General features: G+C 43.7%; 1 protein-coding gene across 1 annotated transcript in view; it reads right to left on the bottom strand.

The window, feature by feature from the left end:
* DISC1 (DISC1 scaffold protein) overlaps window positions 1-14,493 on the bottom strand; it is a 274,150-nt gene that overhangs the window by 27,238 nt on the left and 232,419 nt on the right. The window contains exon 9 of the mRNA XM_054576751.1: window positions 12-288. Coding sequence (XP_054432726.1) covers window positions 12-288 — 277 coding nt within the window. The remainder of the gene's footprint in view (window positions 1-11; window positions 289-14,493) is intronic.

Below are 14,493 nucleotides of genomic sequence, written 5' to 3'. Positions count from 1 at the left end.
GGTGGACAGACCTCTTTCTGTTCGCTGTCAGCGCAGGGAGGCGAGGGGGCCGGCGGAGCCCTCCACTCTTCCAGCGCCTGCAAAGGGTTCCTCCTCTCCTCTTCGCAACGGGGCCTGGGGCAAAGGCCGGGGGCGGCGGTGCCGGCAGCACCCCCAGAGCCATCCATCTGCTGCTCCTCATCTGCGGACGGGCTGCCGCTGGCCTCCTGCGGCTGCAGGCTCTGGAGGAGCAGCTGGCATGCTTCCAAGTCAGCTTCCCACACTTTTCCCAGCAGCGGGCACGTGCAGCTATGACAGAGGGGAAACGAAGGCGTAAACATCAACTCAGCAGGGACGTCTCATCACACCGGGTCAACGGCCTGTCCCCCTGGCTATCGCTAGTTAGGCTCCAGTTATCAACTTCATTTTACGGAGCGATGGATTATTTCCACCAGAAGATTCAGAGGGGCCAACTGGTATACCCACCAAGCACCCATGAAAGAAGTATTGATTCCTCTTAATTATTTAGTCTGCAAAGACACCCAAGATCTTGGATACTTTTCCAGATCTCAGTGGCTCAATACAAAAAAGCCCCGGCTGGTGTCTGGGCTCCAGCCCGGCTGACTTCCTCTGAGTCCCAGACCTGCTCACTCTTCCGGGCAATGGACTTTTTCATGCGCTGATTCATCTGCCTGGATTGCGCCTCCCCGACTGTTTCTCCCTACCAGCACACGGTCACCCAGGTCATGAAAGTAAGCGAAGCAGTGCAGGGGTGGTATGAACCATAACAATTGATATTCAGCCTCAGTGGCAGAAAGTGACAGAGAGAAGTTCACCCATCTATTCAGCTTCATGCTGGATATTTTCAAAATACCTATCTTCCATTTAACAATCCTTCCTTTTACTGTGTCTAATCTGCTAGTCAATTTATCTGTGTGTTCTAAGTGTTCTGTATTTTTCAGTTCTATAATTTTTATTTGATATTCTTTTGCATATTTCAATTCTCTGCTTAAATGATCTATTACATCTTCTATCTTCTTGAACATATTCATCATCCTTATTTTAAAGCCTGTGTCTATAATGAGGAATTCTGAAGGAAAAAGAAAGAATGAGACGGAAAAATGTCAGCAGAGATATTAGCTAAGGATTTTCAAATATTGACAAGGGAACTATCAAACTACACATCCAGGAAGTACTATTTTGATTTTTCAAAGCAGGAAAAATCAAAGGAAATAATGCACCTAGGTCTGTTATAGTGAAACTGCCGAAAAGCAAAGACAGAACAAAACTCTTAAAAACAGCCAGAGGGTAAAAAAGACATTTACTTCAAAGGAACAATAATATGGGTGGCAGAAATGGTGGAAGCCAGGGGGTAAAACATCTTTAAAATCTGAAAGAAAGTAGCTATAAATCTATAATTATACAATCATTTTGAATTTCCCTCAAAAGTAAAAATAAAATAAAGACATTCTCAGATAAATACACACTAAATGTATCCCTTGGCAACACACCCTAATGAAGGAAATGACCACAGCTGGAAGCAAGTCAAAGCCCAAAGGAATGAAAAACCATGGAAAGAGTAAACACGTGGATCAATCTAAGAGAATACTGACTTTAAAATAGCAACAATTTCTTTTGCAGTCTAAAATATATAGAGAATTAAAACACAGGACAGCCAGACAAAGGGAAGGAGGGAAAGGAAAGAATTAAGACAGTCTCAGGTCTTTGCATTGTCCAGAAAGTAGACGTGCTTATTTAGATTAGACTTTAGAAAGTCAAGGATTCATACTGAACCCTTTATGGTAGTCAAATAACAGAGAAGCTAAAAGACTTTATAACTGACAAGCTAATCTGGGAGAAATTGTTTGAAATTAAAAATACTTAAATATGGCTCTGACTGGTGTGGCTCAGTTGGTTGGGCATCATCCCGCAAAGCAAAAGGTCGCCAGTCCAGTCCCTGATCGGGCACAGGCCTGGGTTGTTGGTTCAGTCCCTGGTCGGGGCGCATACAAGAGGCAACAGATCAGTGTTTCTCTCTTACATCGATGTTTCTCTCCTTCTCTTTCTCCTTCCCTTCCTCCTCTCTAAAAATAAATAAAATCTTTTTAAAAATCCTTAAGTATTGCTTTAATGAAAGCAATAAAGAAAGCAGGGATAAGCATGGCACAGACAGGAAAAATGGTAAAATAGAAGTATTTATATCCACATGTATTAAGAATTACATTAAATACTCATAGGTAAACACTGTAATTAAATGGTAAAGATTTTAGACTAGAATAAAAAATTGAAATCAATACGTGTTGCTTACGACAGACATTAAATATACGGATATAGTTTACAAGGAAAAGAATGGGAATGACACGCTATGAAAACATTCTTAGAGGTAAAACCCTACACAGTGGGGAACTGGCAGCCTCATCAACCTAGGGACCATTTCAGCTGGATATCCCTGCAGGAAAAAAATAAAATCGCGATACCTGGTTGAAACTGTGCAAATACTAGTTTCAGGTGGGTTGTAGATCAAAATCTAAAAGGTAAAACAATAAACCTTCTAGACGGTAAATAAGATAATGTCTTTAGACTTTGTAGTAAGCAAAGATCTCTTAAACAGGAATTAAAAAGTACTAAACTCTCAAGAAAACAAAAGACAAATTTGACTTCATTAATATTAAAAACTTCTATTCATCAAAAAATACCATTGGGAGAGTGAAATGCTAAGCCACAACACGGGAGAAACTATTTGTCACATGTGTAACCAAAAAGGGCAAATTCCAGAACAGAAACAGAACTACAAATCAATGAGAAAGAGACAGACAATCCAGTTTTTAAGAAGGGGAAAGACTTGAACAGGCGTTTCACAAAGCAGGGCATCTACATGGCCAGTCAGTAACCTGTGAAAAGATGCTCAACACCATCAGCCATCAGGAAAGCTCATGGTGAACCAGTGTGATGGACACAGCTGCTCCATGGCTAAAACTCAAGAGTCGACAATGCCAAGTGTCGGAAAAGATGCACAGCTGCTAGTACTCTCCTGTCCCCCTGGGGAGCAACGTCCTAGAATGTCCTTGAAATCTGAATGTTGTACTAATGTCGAAAACATGGCAATCCTATGGCCCGGCATTGCCACTCCTGAGTATACACTCAGTGAAATGCACATACGCTCCATCCTCCTTATTCACAGTCGCTATGCTCTATAAAGTCACCACGTGCACTGCCTTACTAAGTACTGAATAGGTGCTGCCAAGGAGAATCCAGGGTCCCCGTGAAGCTCTGGCCACAACGTTCTCACCGACCAACCAATGCAGAGCCTGTTTGACATGTGTTTCCCCTTAAAGACCCCCTCAGTTAATGTAGTATGTTGCTAAGTCATTAATGGCGAGTTCATGGCCACAGCACTGTACCTCGTGCTTGAGCAAAGCTTCTCTAAAATTTTCCCCATCGGGCACATCATAGCCTCTTGCACTTAGGAGCACAGACAACGCTTCAGCACTACATTGGGGGCAGTTTTAAGTCACAAAATCACCAAGAAAAAGTGCAAAAGCCATGGATGGCACTAAGTATACAGAACATAGAGCACTTGTTTACAGGATGAGAACAGTAGCACGAAGACAAGGTGTCACTTCACTCAACTTCAGTTGAGAGCAGGCACAGTAGGTGACAAATTTTAGCCACTTTGCGCACGTCCATGAAGGACAGCGAAATGCTCTGCAGGTATTGATTTGCGGGTTACACATAAACCCTAGAGAGTATACAAACTCACAAATACAGAACCGACAAATAATGACAATCAATAGCACATACGGTCATACAACATTACTCGTAACAGCCAACACCTGGGAGGGAAAATGAATCTCCATAAATAGAAAAAAAGATAAATTGTGGCATAACCATTCACTGGAATATCAGACTGCAAAGATGAACGAATTAGTACAATCTGCAACAATATGGATGAATCTCATAAGCAAATTTGAGCAAAAACAAAAAGACAAACTGGAGCCACCATGATTCCACTTATTTTATATTTGCAAATACGCAAAATGTATCCATGGTGTTTGGAATTAGGATAGTGGCTACTTCCGGGAGAAGGAGAGGTGATGGGGAGAGGCGTATGGGCAGCCGCACACAGACTGGGGGTGTTATTTCTCAGTGGGGGTGGTTATACGGCTGTTCATTATGAAAGCTCAGGCTGTGTGCACTCTCCGCCAGTGTTCTATGCCAGCCTAAAACAATAAGAGAGGAAGAGATAAGGCAGAATTTCTGAGCCTTGTCCTCGGAGAGGCAGACAGGTGTCTGATGTTCATGAGAAGCAATCAATAGTCCTCGGTTAGGACACTGAACTGGTTCTGTTCCAGCGGCCTAATCCCAATCAAGCTGATGCGTGTAGGGGGCACCTTGCCGTCTGCGGCCGGATCGCTCCGCTCAGATGGCCTCCCTACCTCTCCGATGTTCTTCTCTAAGTTGCTTTTTCAAACACGCTGCCGGATTATTCCTTTCTTAAATTCCCCAGCCTTTTCCTAAGACTTTTGTTGAAGGAAATGTTTTATTTACACTTAAATATCTTTAATCTTTATAGTCAACTCAATTTTCTATTTCTTCTTGTGTCCAATTTAACTCTTTAAATACTTGGTAGGAATAAATCCATTTTCTTGTGGGTTACCTATGTACGGTAATGTTTGTACATAATTTTAAAAAGCATTTTTAAAATAACCTGTGACCCTAGACATTTCTCCTTTTCATGCTGTGTTTTATTTAGTTACCTCTTTTCTGATTTATCTTGTTCAGTCTTATCAGAAGTTTGTTATCTTACTAATCTTTTCAAAAAACCAATATCTGCTTTGTTAAACCTTGAATATTGATTTTTTTCTCTATTTCCTTGATTTCTGAGTTTATATTTAAATATCCTTTTCCTCATCACTTTGGATTTATTATCTTTTTATTAGCTTCTTTTGTTAAGCACTTAATCATTTTTTTCTTTTATTTTCCTCTCTTGCTATTTCCATTTTCTAATACATGTATTTAAAGCTCTGATTTTCTGTCTGAGTGATATTTGAATCATGTCTAATACTTTTGTTTATTATAAAATGTTTGTTTTTAAATTAGTAGGTATTTTTAAATATATAGAAAAATATAAAATTTAACAAACACTTGTATACTCACCATCAAACTTACCAATTTTTAACCTTTTGTAATTAAATCAGATTTATTTTCAGAATGTACAACACTAGTGTCCCACCAATTTTACATCTTCATGCTTTCCTTGTTTTTCCTGACAATTTCCTCGTTAACACAAGGACTATGTAGCAGTACGTTCTTCAATTTCCAGACAGAAGAGATTTCTTCGGCTTTCTTTTTGTTAGATTAGTATCTAATTTTATTTCATAATGGTTAAGGACATGCTTTATAAATTTAATTGGGACTTCCTGGATTATTAGGACTTGACTGATCTTGGTAAATGTTCCATATGTGACCAAAAGGAATGAGTGTTCTGGTCATTGAGTCTGAAGTGAGAGCACATTGTTACTAACATTTTTATGTATTTGCTTTTTTGGTCTACCCCCTCTATCCGTGTCTAATATGAGTGTTTTAAATTTCCAACTACAATTCCTGATTTATCCATTTTCTCCCATAGTTCCATTGGTTCTTTTATTTCATACTATAATGTTAGATGCATATGAACATTATGAAATTTTCTTCTGCTTCATTTCAATATATGATGATTGTCTTGGCTGACATATTTCAGTCTTAAAATCTATTTTGTCTGATACTATAATTGTTACACCAACATTCTTTTAGTTCCATTTTTTTCCTGGCTTATATTTTTATCACCCTTTATTTTCAACATTTTTACATATTTTTCTCAAAAATTAATCCAACACAAAACATTTGCTGACTTTTATTAAAAATAAAACACACCATGGCTTTAATTCATGGATTCACAATTACTGTAGCTATTGTGTAATTGTTGCTGTTTTTCTGGTTTATTACAACTACAATTTTTAATTGTTTAAAAGGTTTATGTCTTTCTTTTCCTACCTTCCTTTTTCTTTTTATTAAATTCACACATAATTTTGAGAAATAATACAGACAGATCCCATGTACCCTCTGCCCAGTTTCCCATGATGGTAATAATGTTTTGCAAAAATAAGAGTACAACATCACAATTGGAGACTTGACATTGATCCAATCCACTGATTTTATTCAGACTCCCTCTCGTGTGTGTTGTGTTCCTATGCAGTCTTATCACTGGTGTAAGTTCATGTATCCACCACCACACTCAAAGCATAGGACCATTCCACCTGCACAAGGATACCTAGGTCCCATGTGATAACCTCACCCACCTACTTCCTAGCCGGACCCCATCCCTGGACTCTGGAAACCACTCAGTACGTCTCCATTCTAAAATTTTGTCACTTCAAAAATGTTATAGAATTGGAAGCACAAAGTATGCATTTTGGGGCGGGGGGGGGGGGGGAATTGGCTTTTTTTCATTCAGCATAGCTCCCTGGACATTTATGTACCAAGAGTTGGCTCCTGCTTATAGCTCACTAGTAATCCATGCTATTTACCCAGTTTGTTTCAACCAGTCACCCACTGAAGGACATCTGTGATGGTCCCCATGTGGAGACAATACAAATAAAGCTGCTATTAACATTTGTGTACAGGTTTTTGCATGAAATTAAATTTTATTTCTCTGAAATGTCCAAGAGTGTAATTCTTGGGCTGTGCGGTAACTGCATATTTGGTGCTGTGAGGAACTGCCACACTGTTTTCCGGAGCGACCGAACTGTTTTGCACTCCCCGCTGCAGTGTGTGTGCGACCCAGTAACTTCACATTTGGGTTGCTGTGTCGTGAGAGCTGGCTGTGGTTTTCAGCTGTGCTGCCCTCCGGTAAAATGATGTTGAACATCTTTTCAAGTGCTTGTTTGTCATCTGCATATCCTCTTCAGTGAGATGTCTGTTCATGTGTCTGGCCTATTTACTAATTGTGTTTTCCTTTACCATTTCATTTTGAGAATTTCTCACATATTCTAGACACTAGTCCTTTGTGGGATATGTGGTTTGCAAATATTTTCTCTCAGTGGATAGATTGTCTTTTCACCCTTTTCACATGGGATTTTGCAGAGCAAAAGCTTTTTGGGTTTGTTTGTTTGGTTTTTTTTTTTAATGAAGTACAATTTATCAATGGTTTTTTAAATGAATTATGCTTTTAGTGTCGTTTTAGAAACCTTTGTGTAGTCTTAGACATACTTCTATTTTTGTTCCTAAAAGTGTTTTACTTTTTGTTTTACATTTAAGTCCATGATCCATTGAAGTTAATTTTTATATAAAGTGTGAGATTTCTTTTGCCTATGGAAGCCCAATCACTCCAGCACCATTTGTTAAAACTCCATCCTTTCTCTGTCGAACTGCTTTTACACCCTTGTCAAAAATCACTTGACACATTTGTGAGGGTCTATTTTTTAGGATTCTGATTTATTTATAATGCTTTGGATTATATCTCTTTAAATAGTTTTCCACTAGCTCTTCATGTATTATATAATATACCTACATGATTTATTACAGCCTGCTGGCATCCACATTTCCCTGCTTCAAGTACATGGACTATTTTTTATTATTAACTCGACGGACCCATGGGCATCTCCCTGACTTCTAACGATGCGGACAGAGGCGACCGCCACGTTACCAGAGGGTGCTGGGGGAAGGAGGGAAAGAGCGAGCAGCCCAGTGTTCATGACTTTCCTGAGGAAAAGGAGTTTGCTACTTCCTCAAACAATTCTCTACATTGCAGTGATTTGCATACTGTAACGTTGTGTCCATTTGCTATTTGACCAAAAAACATCATAGGTAGTCTCTGGGCGAGAGTAGGGTTTCTCCAGAAATTCCTCCTAGAGTGCGCATGTCAACATTTGGAAGTGAGTTTTAGAGGCACCTGCAGAACGGTGAGCTATCCCGTAGGTGTGAAATTACCGTGCTTCCTTGGGGGCCATGGAATGATGTCATTACGCTTTAGATCCTTGAAAGCCTTATTGAATCCATTCATGCTAAAGGGAGTAGTGGCTAATTGCAAAGTCCGGAGGTGCTTTGCAATGCCTGCGCAGGACTGCACTTAGGTCCTTAGCAACGATCCCTAAATGAATGGCTCACAGCCACGTGAGCTACGTGAGACCCTTGGGGATGTTTTCACAAGCAGTAGGGAGGCGGTTTGGGTATTTGGGGGACAGCTTGAAGAGAGAACTGAGATTCATCACTTCTGTTCCTTCCCCCAGCTGGAAGGCAAATGAGGGCTAAGAAATTCTGTCTGTCACTATGGCAGGCCCTCAAGGACCGTGTGTTATTTACCAGGACTGAGGGCAAGGGAGGGGGGCAGGAAGTTTGGAGGCAAGCTTCTAACCACTTTAGGGATGGAAATACTGAACTCTAACACAGACCCTCTAATTTCAGCTCTTGTCAGGAAACTCTCTTTCCTAACTTACTAATATTTTTGGTTCAAGGGCATTAGCATTTTACCTCTTCAGAAACTTTGAAGATAACTAGATTCTCTTACAGAACCCTGAGGGAGCAAAATATGAAGCCAATATGTGACTGTCTACTGGCGTTAGACTTCCAACTGCCAATTGCTTAAGTACCAATAGTCCTCATGTTTTTGAAATCATTTCATTCCTTGGGCAACGATAACTTCATCTCCAATTCAAGAAAATTGTTGATATTGGAAATGTTTGAATTGTCTTCCTTTGTCCTCTATTTTCCAGGAACAAAAAATGAACACAATTCTCCACTGGATAGAGCTTTGGACATTTAAGCCTCCTTCCTTGAATGCCACTGATAATATGGCAACAGAGAACATAGTGTAAGAAACAGTGCTAGTCTGGGAAATTGCAGGGGACTTGGCTGTTGGCTGAGGACACCTCTTCCTCTTTCTGTCCTTCCTAAGAGGACTCAGGCAGTATTCAAGAGAGACCCCTCCTTCCTGAGCGGCCTATTGAATGTAACTCCTCCCTAGCTCTTCAGGTAGACTGGGATTAGATGAAGTCAATCAACCTATTGCATTCCGCTAGATGAGCCTGTATAGTCCAAGACTGGCCACCCCAGAAATCTGGACTAAACTCAACCAGACCATGTCTTGTGGTCCGTGCTGGGGCAGTGGTGGGCGGGACTAGTCTTTACTTTCTGTCTGCGAAGCAAGAAACAAAGAAACCACTGCATCTGTCTTATGACCCTAATGAAGCCAGCCTATTGACTGAGCTGATGTATGCTGCACAGATATGGTTGAAAAGAGGAGCAGGAAGGATAAGAACCTGGGGTTTTGATGACAAGCTTGAGCTGCTGAATCAACCAACCCAAGTTCCCCGCCTACTCTTGTTTAAGCCACAGCTGGTGTTCCTATTAATTGCGACTGAACATGGGGCTGAGTCAACCAAAATCAGATGACTTTGATTCTACTGCAAAGTTTGGTGACCTCTGGAAAATACAGTTGAATCCTCATTTACCATAATCAGCAAAATGACATACAATGACACGAATCTGACCACAGGCTAATCGATATAAACAAGGGCTAAGTTCCTACAGCATCACATCAGTGTTATAACAAAATGATGCTGAACAAAACCATGTTATTCAAGGACCTGGAGTACTTAATCTCCGTTTGAATTTCTACATTTGCAATGTAATGTGCCTTCTATCTATCTCAGGGAACGGCTTCTAAAAAGAAAGACAGAAGATGACATATACAAGATGCAAAAGAGCAGCAGTAGAAAAAGTGCGTAACTCTTCAAACCTTTAATAGCAGGAAGCAATAATAAAATGAAAATCCGTCTTAAATGTTCACGTGGGCCATGTTAGTGTAGATTCTCCTATTATCACATAAGAAATACAGATTGGAAGCCAGCTGAGACTCAGCCCGCCAGCGATAGCTGGAGATACTTGCAGGAGGGTGGAACAGTCCCTCCCCCGCCCGCTCCCCCGCCCCCTCCCGATCACCCTAGCCCCAGTCGGCGCTATCACGAATACCGTTGGTCAGGAGCTGCCCTAAGGGCTGTTACTCCTCAGAACAATCTCATGAAGCAGATAGTATTGCTACATTAGAGCAGTTTTAAACATAAATTCCAATTCCTTGACATTCCTATAATCAAGAGGTGGAGTCGAAGTCCTCTCCTCTTGAGCCTGGGCTGGCTTAGTGACTCTCTTGTAACCGGTGGGTGACAGAGGGAACAATGCCACGTGACTGCCAAGGCCAGGTCCGACGAGGCCACGCGGCTTCCACCAGGTGTTCGGGACGTCTGCTCCGAGGGAAGCCAGCTGTTACGCAAGAAATCTCTCTCTCCTGAGATCATCATGCCGGACACACTACATGCAGTCACTTGGTCAAGGGCACCAGCTGCAATCTCTGCCGACGGCCACTCTCAGCGCCAGCCACGGGAGTGACGCATCTTGACCACCCAACTCAGCTGAGCCGACGTGAGCCGGCCTCAGCCCCACGACTGCAACCCCCCGCCAGCGACTGCTGAGCCAGCCCTTCCCGAGATCTAAGGCACAAAACTGCAAAAACGACTTTGCTGGGACAGCCCCCGATTTTACAGGTGAGAAAATGCAGGCCTCCTCAGAAATCAAAGATAAAATCTGATCACACGCCCGCTCTGCTTCCCTTTTCCACCAGTGGAAAAGCCAATTGCCGCGAATTTCAAACGTCCTTTCCAGCCTTGCAGCCTATTTAAAATTCTAAGAAACAAATTACTCCCCACCCCAACCCTGACATCACTCAGTAGGAGAAATAATTAGATAGATAATTATCTGAAACAGCTATTGACCACTCGGTTCTAGGACATAAAATCAAAGTAATCAGGGATCCCCATCAAATCAGCCTCTGCTCTTAATTTCTCTGTTCTTCTATTCACGGCCTTTTTGTCCTGCCTCACCCTGGCTTGGTCTGTGTTCTCGCCCCACGAGAAGTCGACCCCGGTCTGACAGGCTGGCAGCGCCGTTCCGGGCGCCGAGCACAATGCGACACGTACCCTCACGGGCCCTCAGCTTGTGTTCACAGAGGGACCGGAACGAAGGCCAGAAATCACGGTCACATCTACCATCTCTCTCCCCCCGCCCCATATCCAACCATAGATTACTGTTCAGGTCTATTTCTTCCCTTTTCAACTACTACCCCAAAAGGAACATTTCATTTCTTCACCCCTGGAAAGCCACCGTTAGTGATGGGCCTTTCTCCTTTCAAAAATTTCACTCTTCCGATCTACCTCCCCCCATTCTTGTTCCAAAAATGTCAGTGGCTCCCATCATTTGTCAAGTGGAAAGAAATGTCCTTCATGGCTTTCCCAAGGTGACCTCAGTCCTACTTGGAACCTCTCCCCCATTGCTCTCCTGTGCATCCCCAGATGCCAGCAAAATGGACCGCTCGGTCTTCCAGGACAAACGCACAACATCTAATTACAGATGACTGCGTCTCATGCCTTTGTTCTCCAAAATCCCCACCCATTAAAAGCCACCTAGTTCATCAAGACCCATCTCAAACGTCACTTAAGTAAAGAACTCTTCCCTGGTCCCTACACTGTCTGTCTCCTTCCTCCGAACCCGCGTGGCATTCTGTAGGACTCAGAACGGTTCTTACACTCTGCCTGGATGCCTGGGTTTGGGGTACACACATCTTTTTCTTCTACATGGACTTCATGAGGCTTGCAAATATTTCATCCTCATTTTTTAATCCTATGAAGGGTATAGTCCTTCAAGATTTAACCACGATAGGAGCTCGCATTTATTTAACTGAATAAACTTTCAGGGAAGTTCTATTTAAAGGACCCCTCCAATCGGAAGCAAAGAAAACAATTAAGTTTAAAAATGTTCATCCTAATACAGGTTAAGAGGGGAAAGCGTCCTGATAGGTGACCGCAGGGGACTGTCCACATTAGAATTGAGGTCTCAGGGTGAGTCTCGATCTGCCCCTCTGCTCTGCCTGTGCTGCACTGGCTTCTGAACTCGCCAATGACCACACGGGGATTTCAAGTTATTTCACTACCCTTGGAAGTGGGGAAAACTTTCTAAGCAGGACGCAAAGCAAAAAAAACAGGGGAGGGGGGAAAGGAGTAAATCTAGATACTCATAAATTTCCACATCTACATGGCAAAGTGCTATAAATAAAAGCCGAAACGCAAGTGACATGTTAGGAAAAAATATTTCTAACATGCAGCATAGTCCATGAGTCAAATTCCTTAACCTGCAAAGTGTTGAAAATCTATTTTAAAAAATAAAAGCAAATATTCCAAAAGAATACAAGCAGGCTAGGCAGAAGAAAAAATACGAATGGCTGATAAGTATCTGAAAGGATGGCTGACCACGTTCAAAGTAAAGATGTGCACGCTGGGAAATGAAAGTCTAAAAGGTGCATCGCTCACGCTCTCAGAGGTGCGGGGACACATCAGCACTCTTTGCTAGGAAAGTCACTTGGCATTATTTGTCAGTATTTAAAATGCGCATGCTCTCTGAGCTAGCTCTCCTACTTCCAAACATGTACCCTACAGTTGCATTCAAACAAGAAAAAAGAGAGAGATGTGAAAAAGATCGGTAACTGCATCATGAGAAACAGCTGGAAACAGCCAAATGGAAAAAACTGGAAATGGCCAAATTTATTGTTACGGACCATGTAACCATTTACAACAGGAGGTTAAGGGACAGCTGTTCTGATGGAAAGACCTCCAAGAATAATTTTTTTTAATAGGTTTAAATTAAGGTTAAAATAGGGAAAGCACAGAGCAAACAATATTCTGTTATGATCTCGTTTAAAAAAATTTTTTTTAATCACAAAAGAGCAGCGTATATATCCAGACGTGCCCACGCATAAGCGAAGCATGTCAGAAAGGATGCACCAGAAACTGGTTCCTCACTGGGTGGGACAGAGGCTGGGGGAACAAGTGGCTTCTACTTTACATATTACCCCTTTCTGCTGTATTTTTTTTTTCAAATAAACCCCATGCATTACTTTTATAACCAGAAAGAAATTTTAAACTGTTTAAGTGTGTCCACTGCTTTCCCTTTTGCCAAAACTCGCCCAGTCCTTACCCTGGGTGCTAACCCCCTTCCTTTGCACCAGGGCCTCGCCACGCTTGGTGGGGCCTCCTTTTGATCCATGTGAGCCGGGGGTCAGGGAAGCGGCTTCCTACTCAGAGCCCTTCAGAAGCACAAGCGCGACATTTAGCCCTGGGAGCTGCAGGAAAAGTGGAAACACGTGCCCGCACGGCGGGGAGCCAGGGATTTTAAGGAGAAACGGGAGCCAGACGACAGAGCGCGCTCCCCGAAAATCGCCTCTCCGCGTACCTCCTGGGTACATTCCAGTAGCTCAGCTCAGAAAGGAAAGGAGCTGGCCAGACCCACAGGTGAACATGGCTCCGGCTTCTCTCAGCACACGTGGCTTTCCAAAGAGAGCGCGCCAAGCCAGGAGCGTGCGATGGCGCAGGGGCCCAAGGACAGCATTTCGTCCAACAAACGTGCCGGCCAGACAGATAGGAGGCAAGGATTCCACACAGGGCAGTAGCCACGTGCACCTGGCTGTGGGAAAAAAATATGTAGAAAATATGTAGAAAAAATATGTCCCCGAACGACGCTGTGTTCTAAAGAGAACAGTCGAAGCTGCTTGGCACAGGCCTTGCTGGCCTCCCGCGCCTGCCGCCGGGTGAGGCTGCTGGCTCAGGGCGAGAGCTGTGGCCAGGCGGGGGCTGGGGTCCTGCCACCTTGCGCGTCTTAGATGCGCTTTCCCTGGGGTCTGGCACTCCCCGTCGACAAGCTGCGCAACGTGGCCACGTTGCCTCCAACGGATGGTGGTCGCAGCTCCGGGAGGCAGGAGAGAGAGCCGCTGCTTCCCCCTTTGGAAAGGAGGAGCCCAGCCAGCGACCTGCAGCGCCATCGAGTGTGCCTTCCATCTGAGCTCCAAGGACAGTAACTTCCAGGCTGCAAACCAAAGACGGGACCAACATCTGCCCGGGGCCAAGGGAGCGCGAACACACTTCCTCACGACCGATGGTGCCTCAGGTGCGAGGAGAAATAAGGGCTCTGCCTGTGGGCTCGTGCGGGGCGGGAGGCACGGGAGGACGGCAGCACTGGGGAGCCGTGCACGCCAGTCACAGACACCTCCTCCCGGGCAGCCTTGTCCCTTCTTCACCCCAGCCCCAGGGTTCCCGGGCATGAACGCCGCCCAGGGTGGACAGTGCTGTCGGGAAGGGACAGGGGACAGTGGGCCTTGCCTGGTGCGGAGGAGATGCCATGGGGCTGCTGGAGCGTTTGCTCCTTGTCACTGTGGCCAGGGCTCTCTCTGCAGTGAGTGGCAGGCCCCTTCCACACAGAAGGGGACACCTTGTCAACGGCGTCATCAGATTCCCATAAAATGGAAAAGAACAGAACCACTGGAAAACCCAGAGAAAACGTTCGTTTCTCTTTCCCCCGTGACTCAGCAGTCCTACATTTTACACAGACACATGGTGAATGAGGATGGGTGTCGCTCGCTGGTAAAGGGAGAACAGC

This window comes from Pteronotus mesoamericanus, unplaced genomic scaffold, assembly GCF_021234165.1.
Source record: "Pteronotus mesoamericanus isolate MK-2021 breed Mesoamerican mustached bat unplaced genomic scaffold, CSHL_Meso_final contig_347, whole genome shotgun sequence".
NCBI lineage: Eukaryota > Metazoa > Chordata > Mammalia > Chiroptera > Mormoopidae > Pteronotus > Pteronotus mesoamericanus.
Note: the sequence above shows the minus strand (reverse complement) of the source record. Positions and strands in the feature narration are given on the sequence as shown.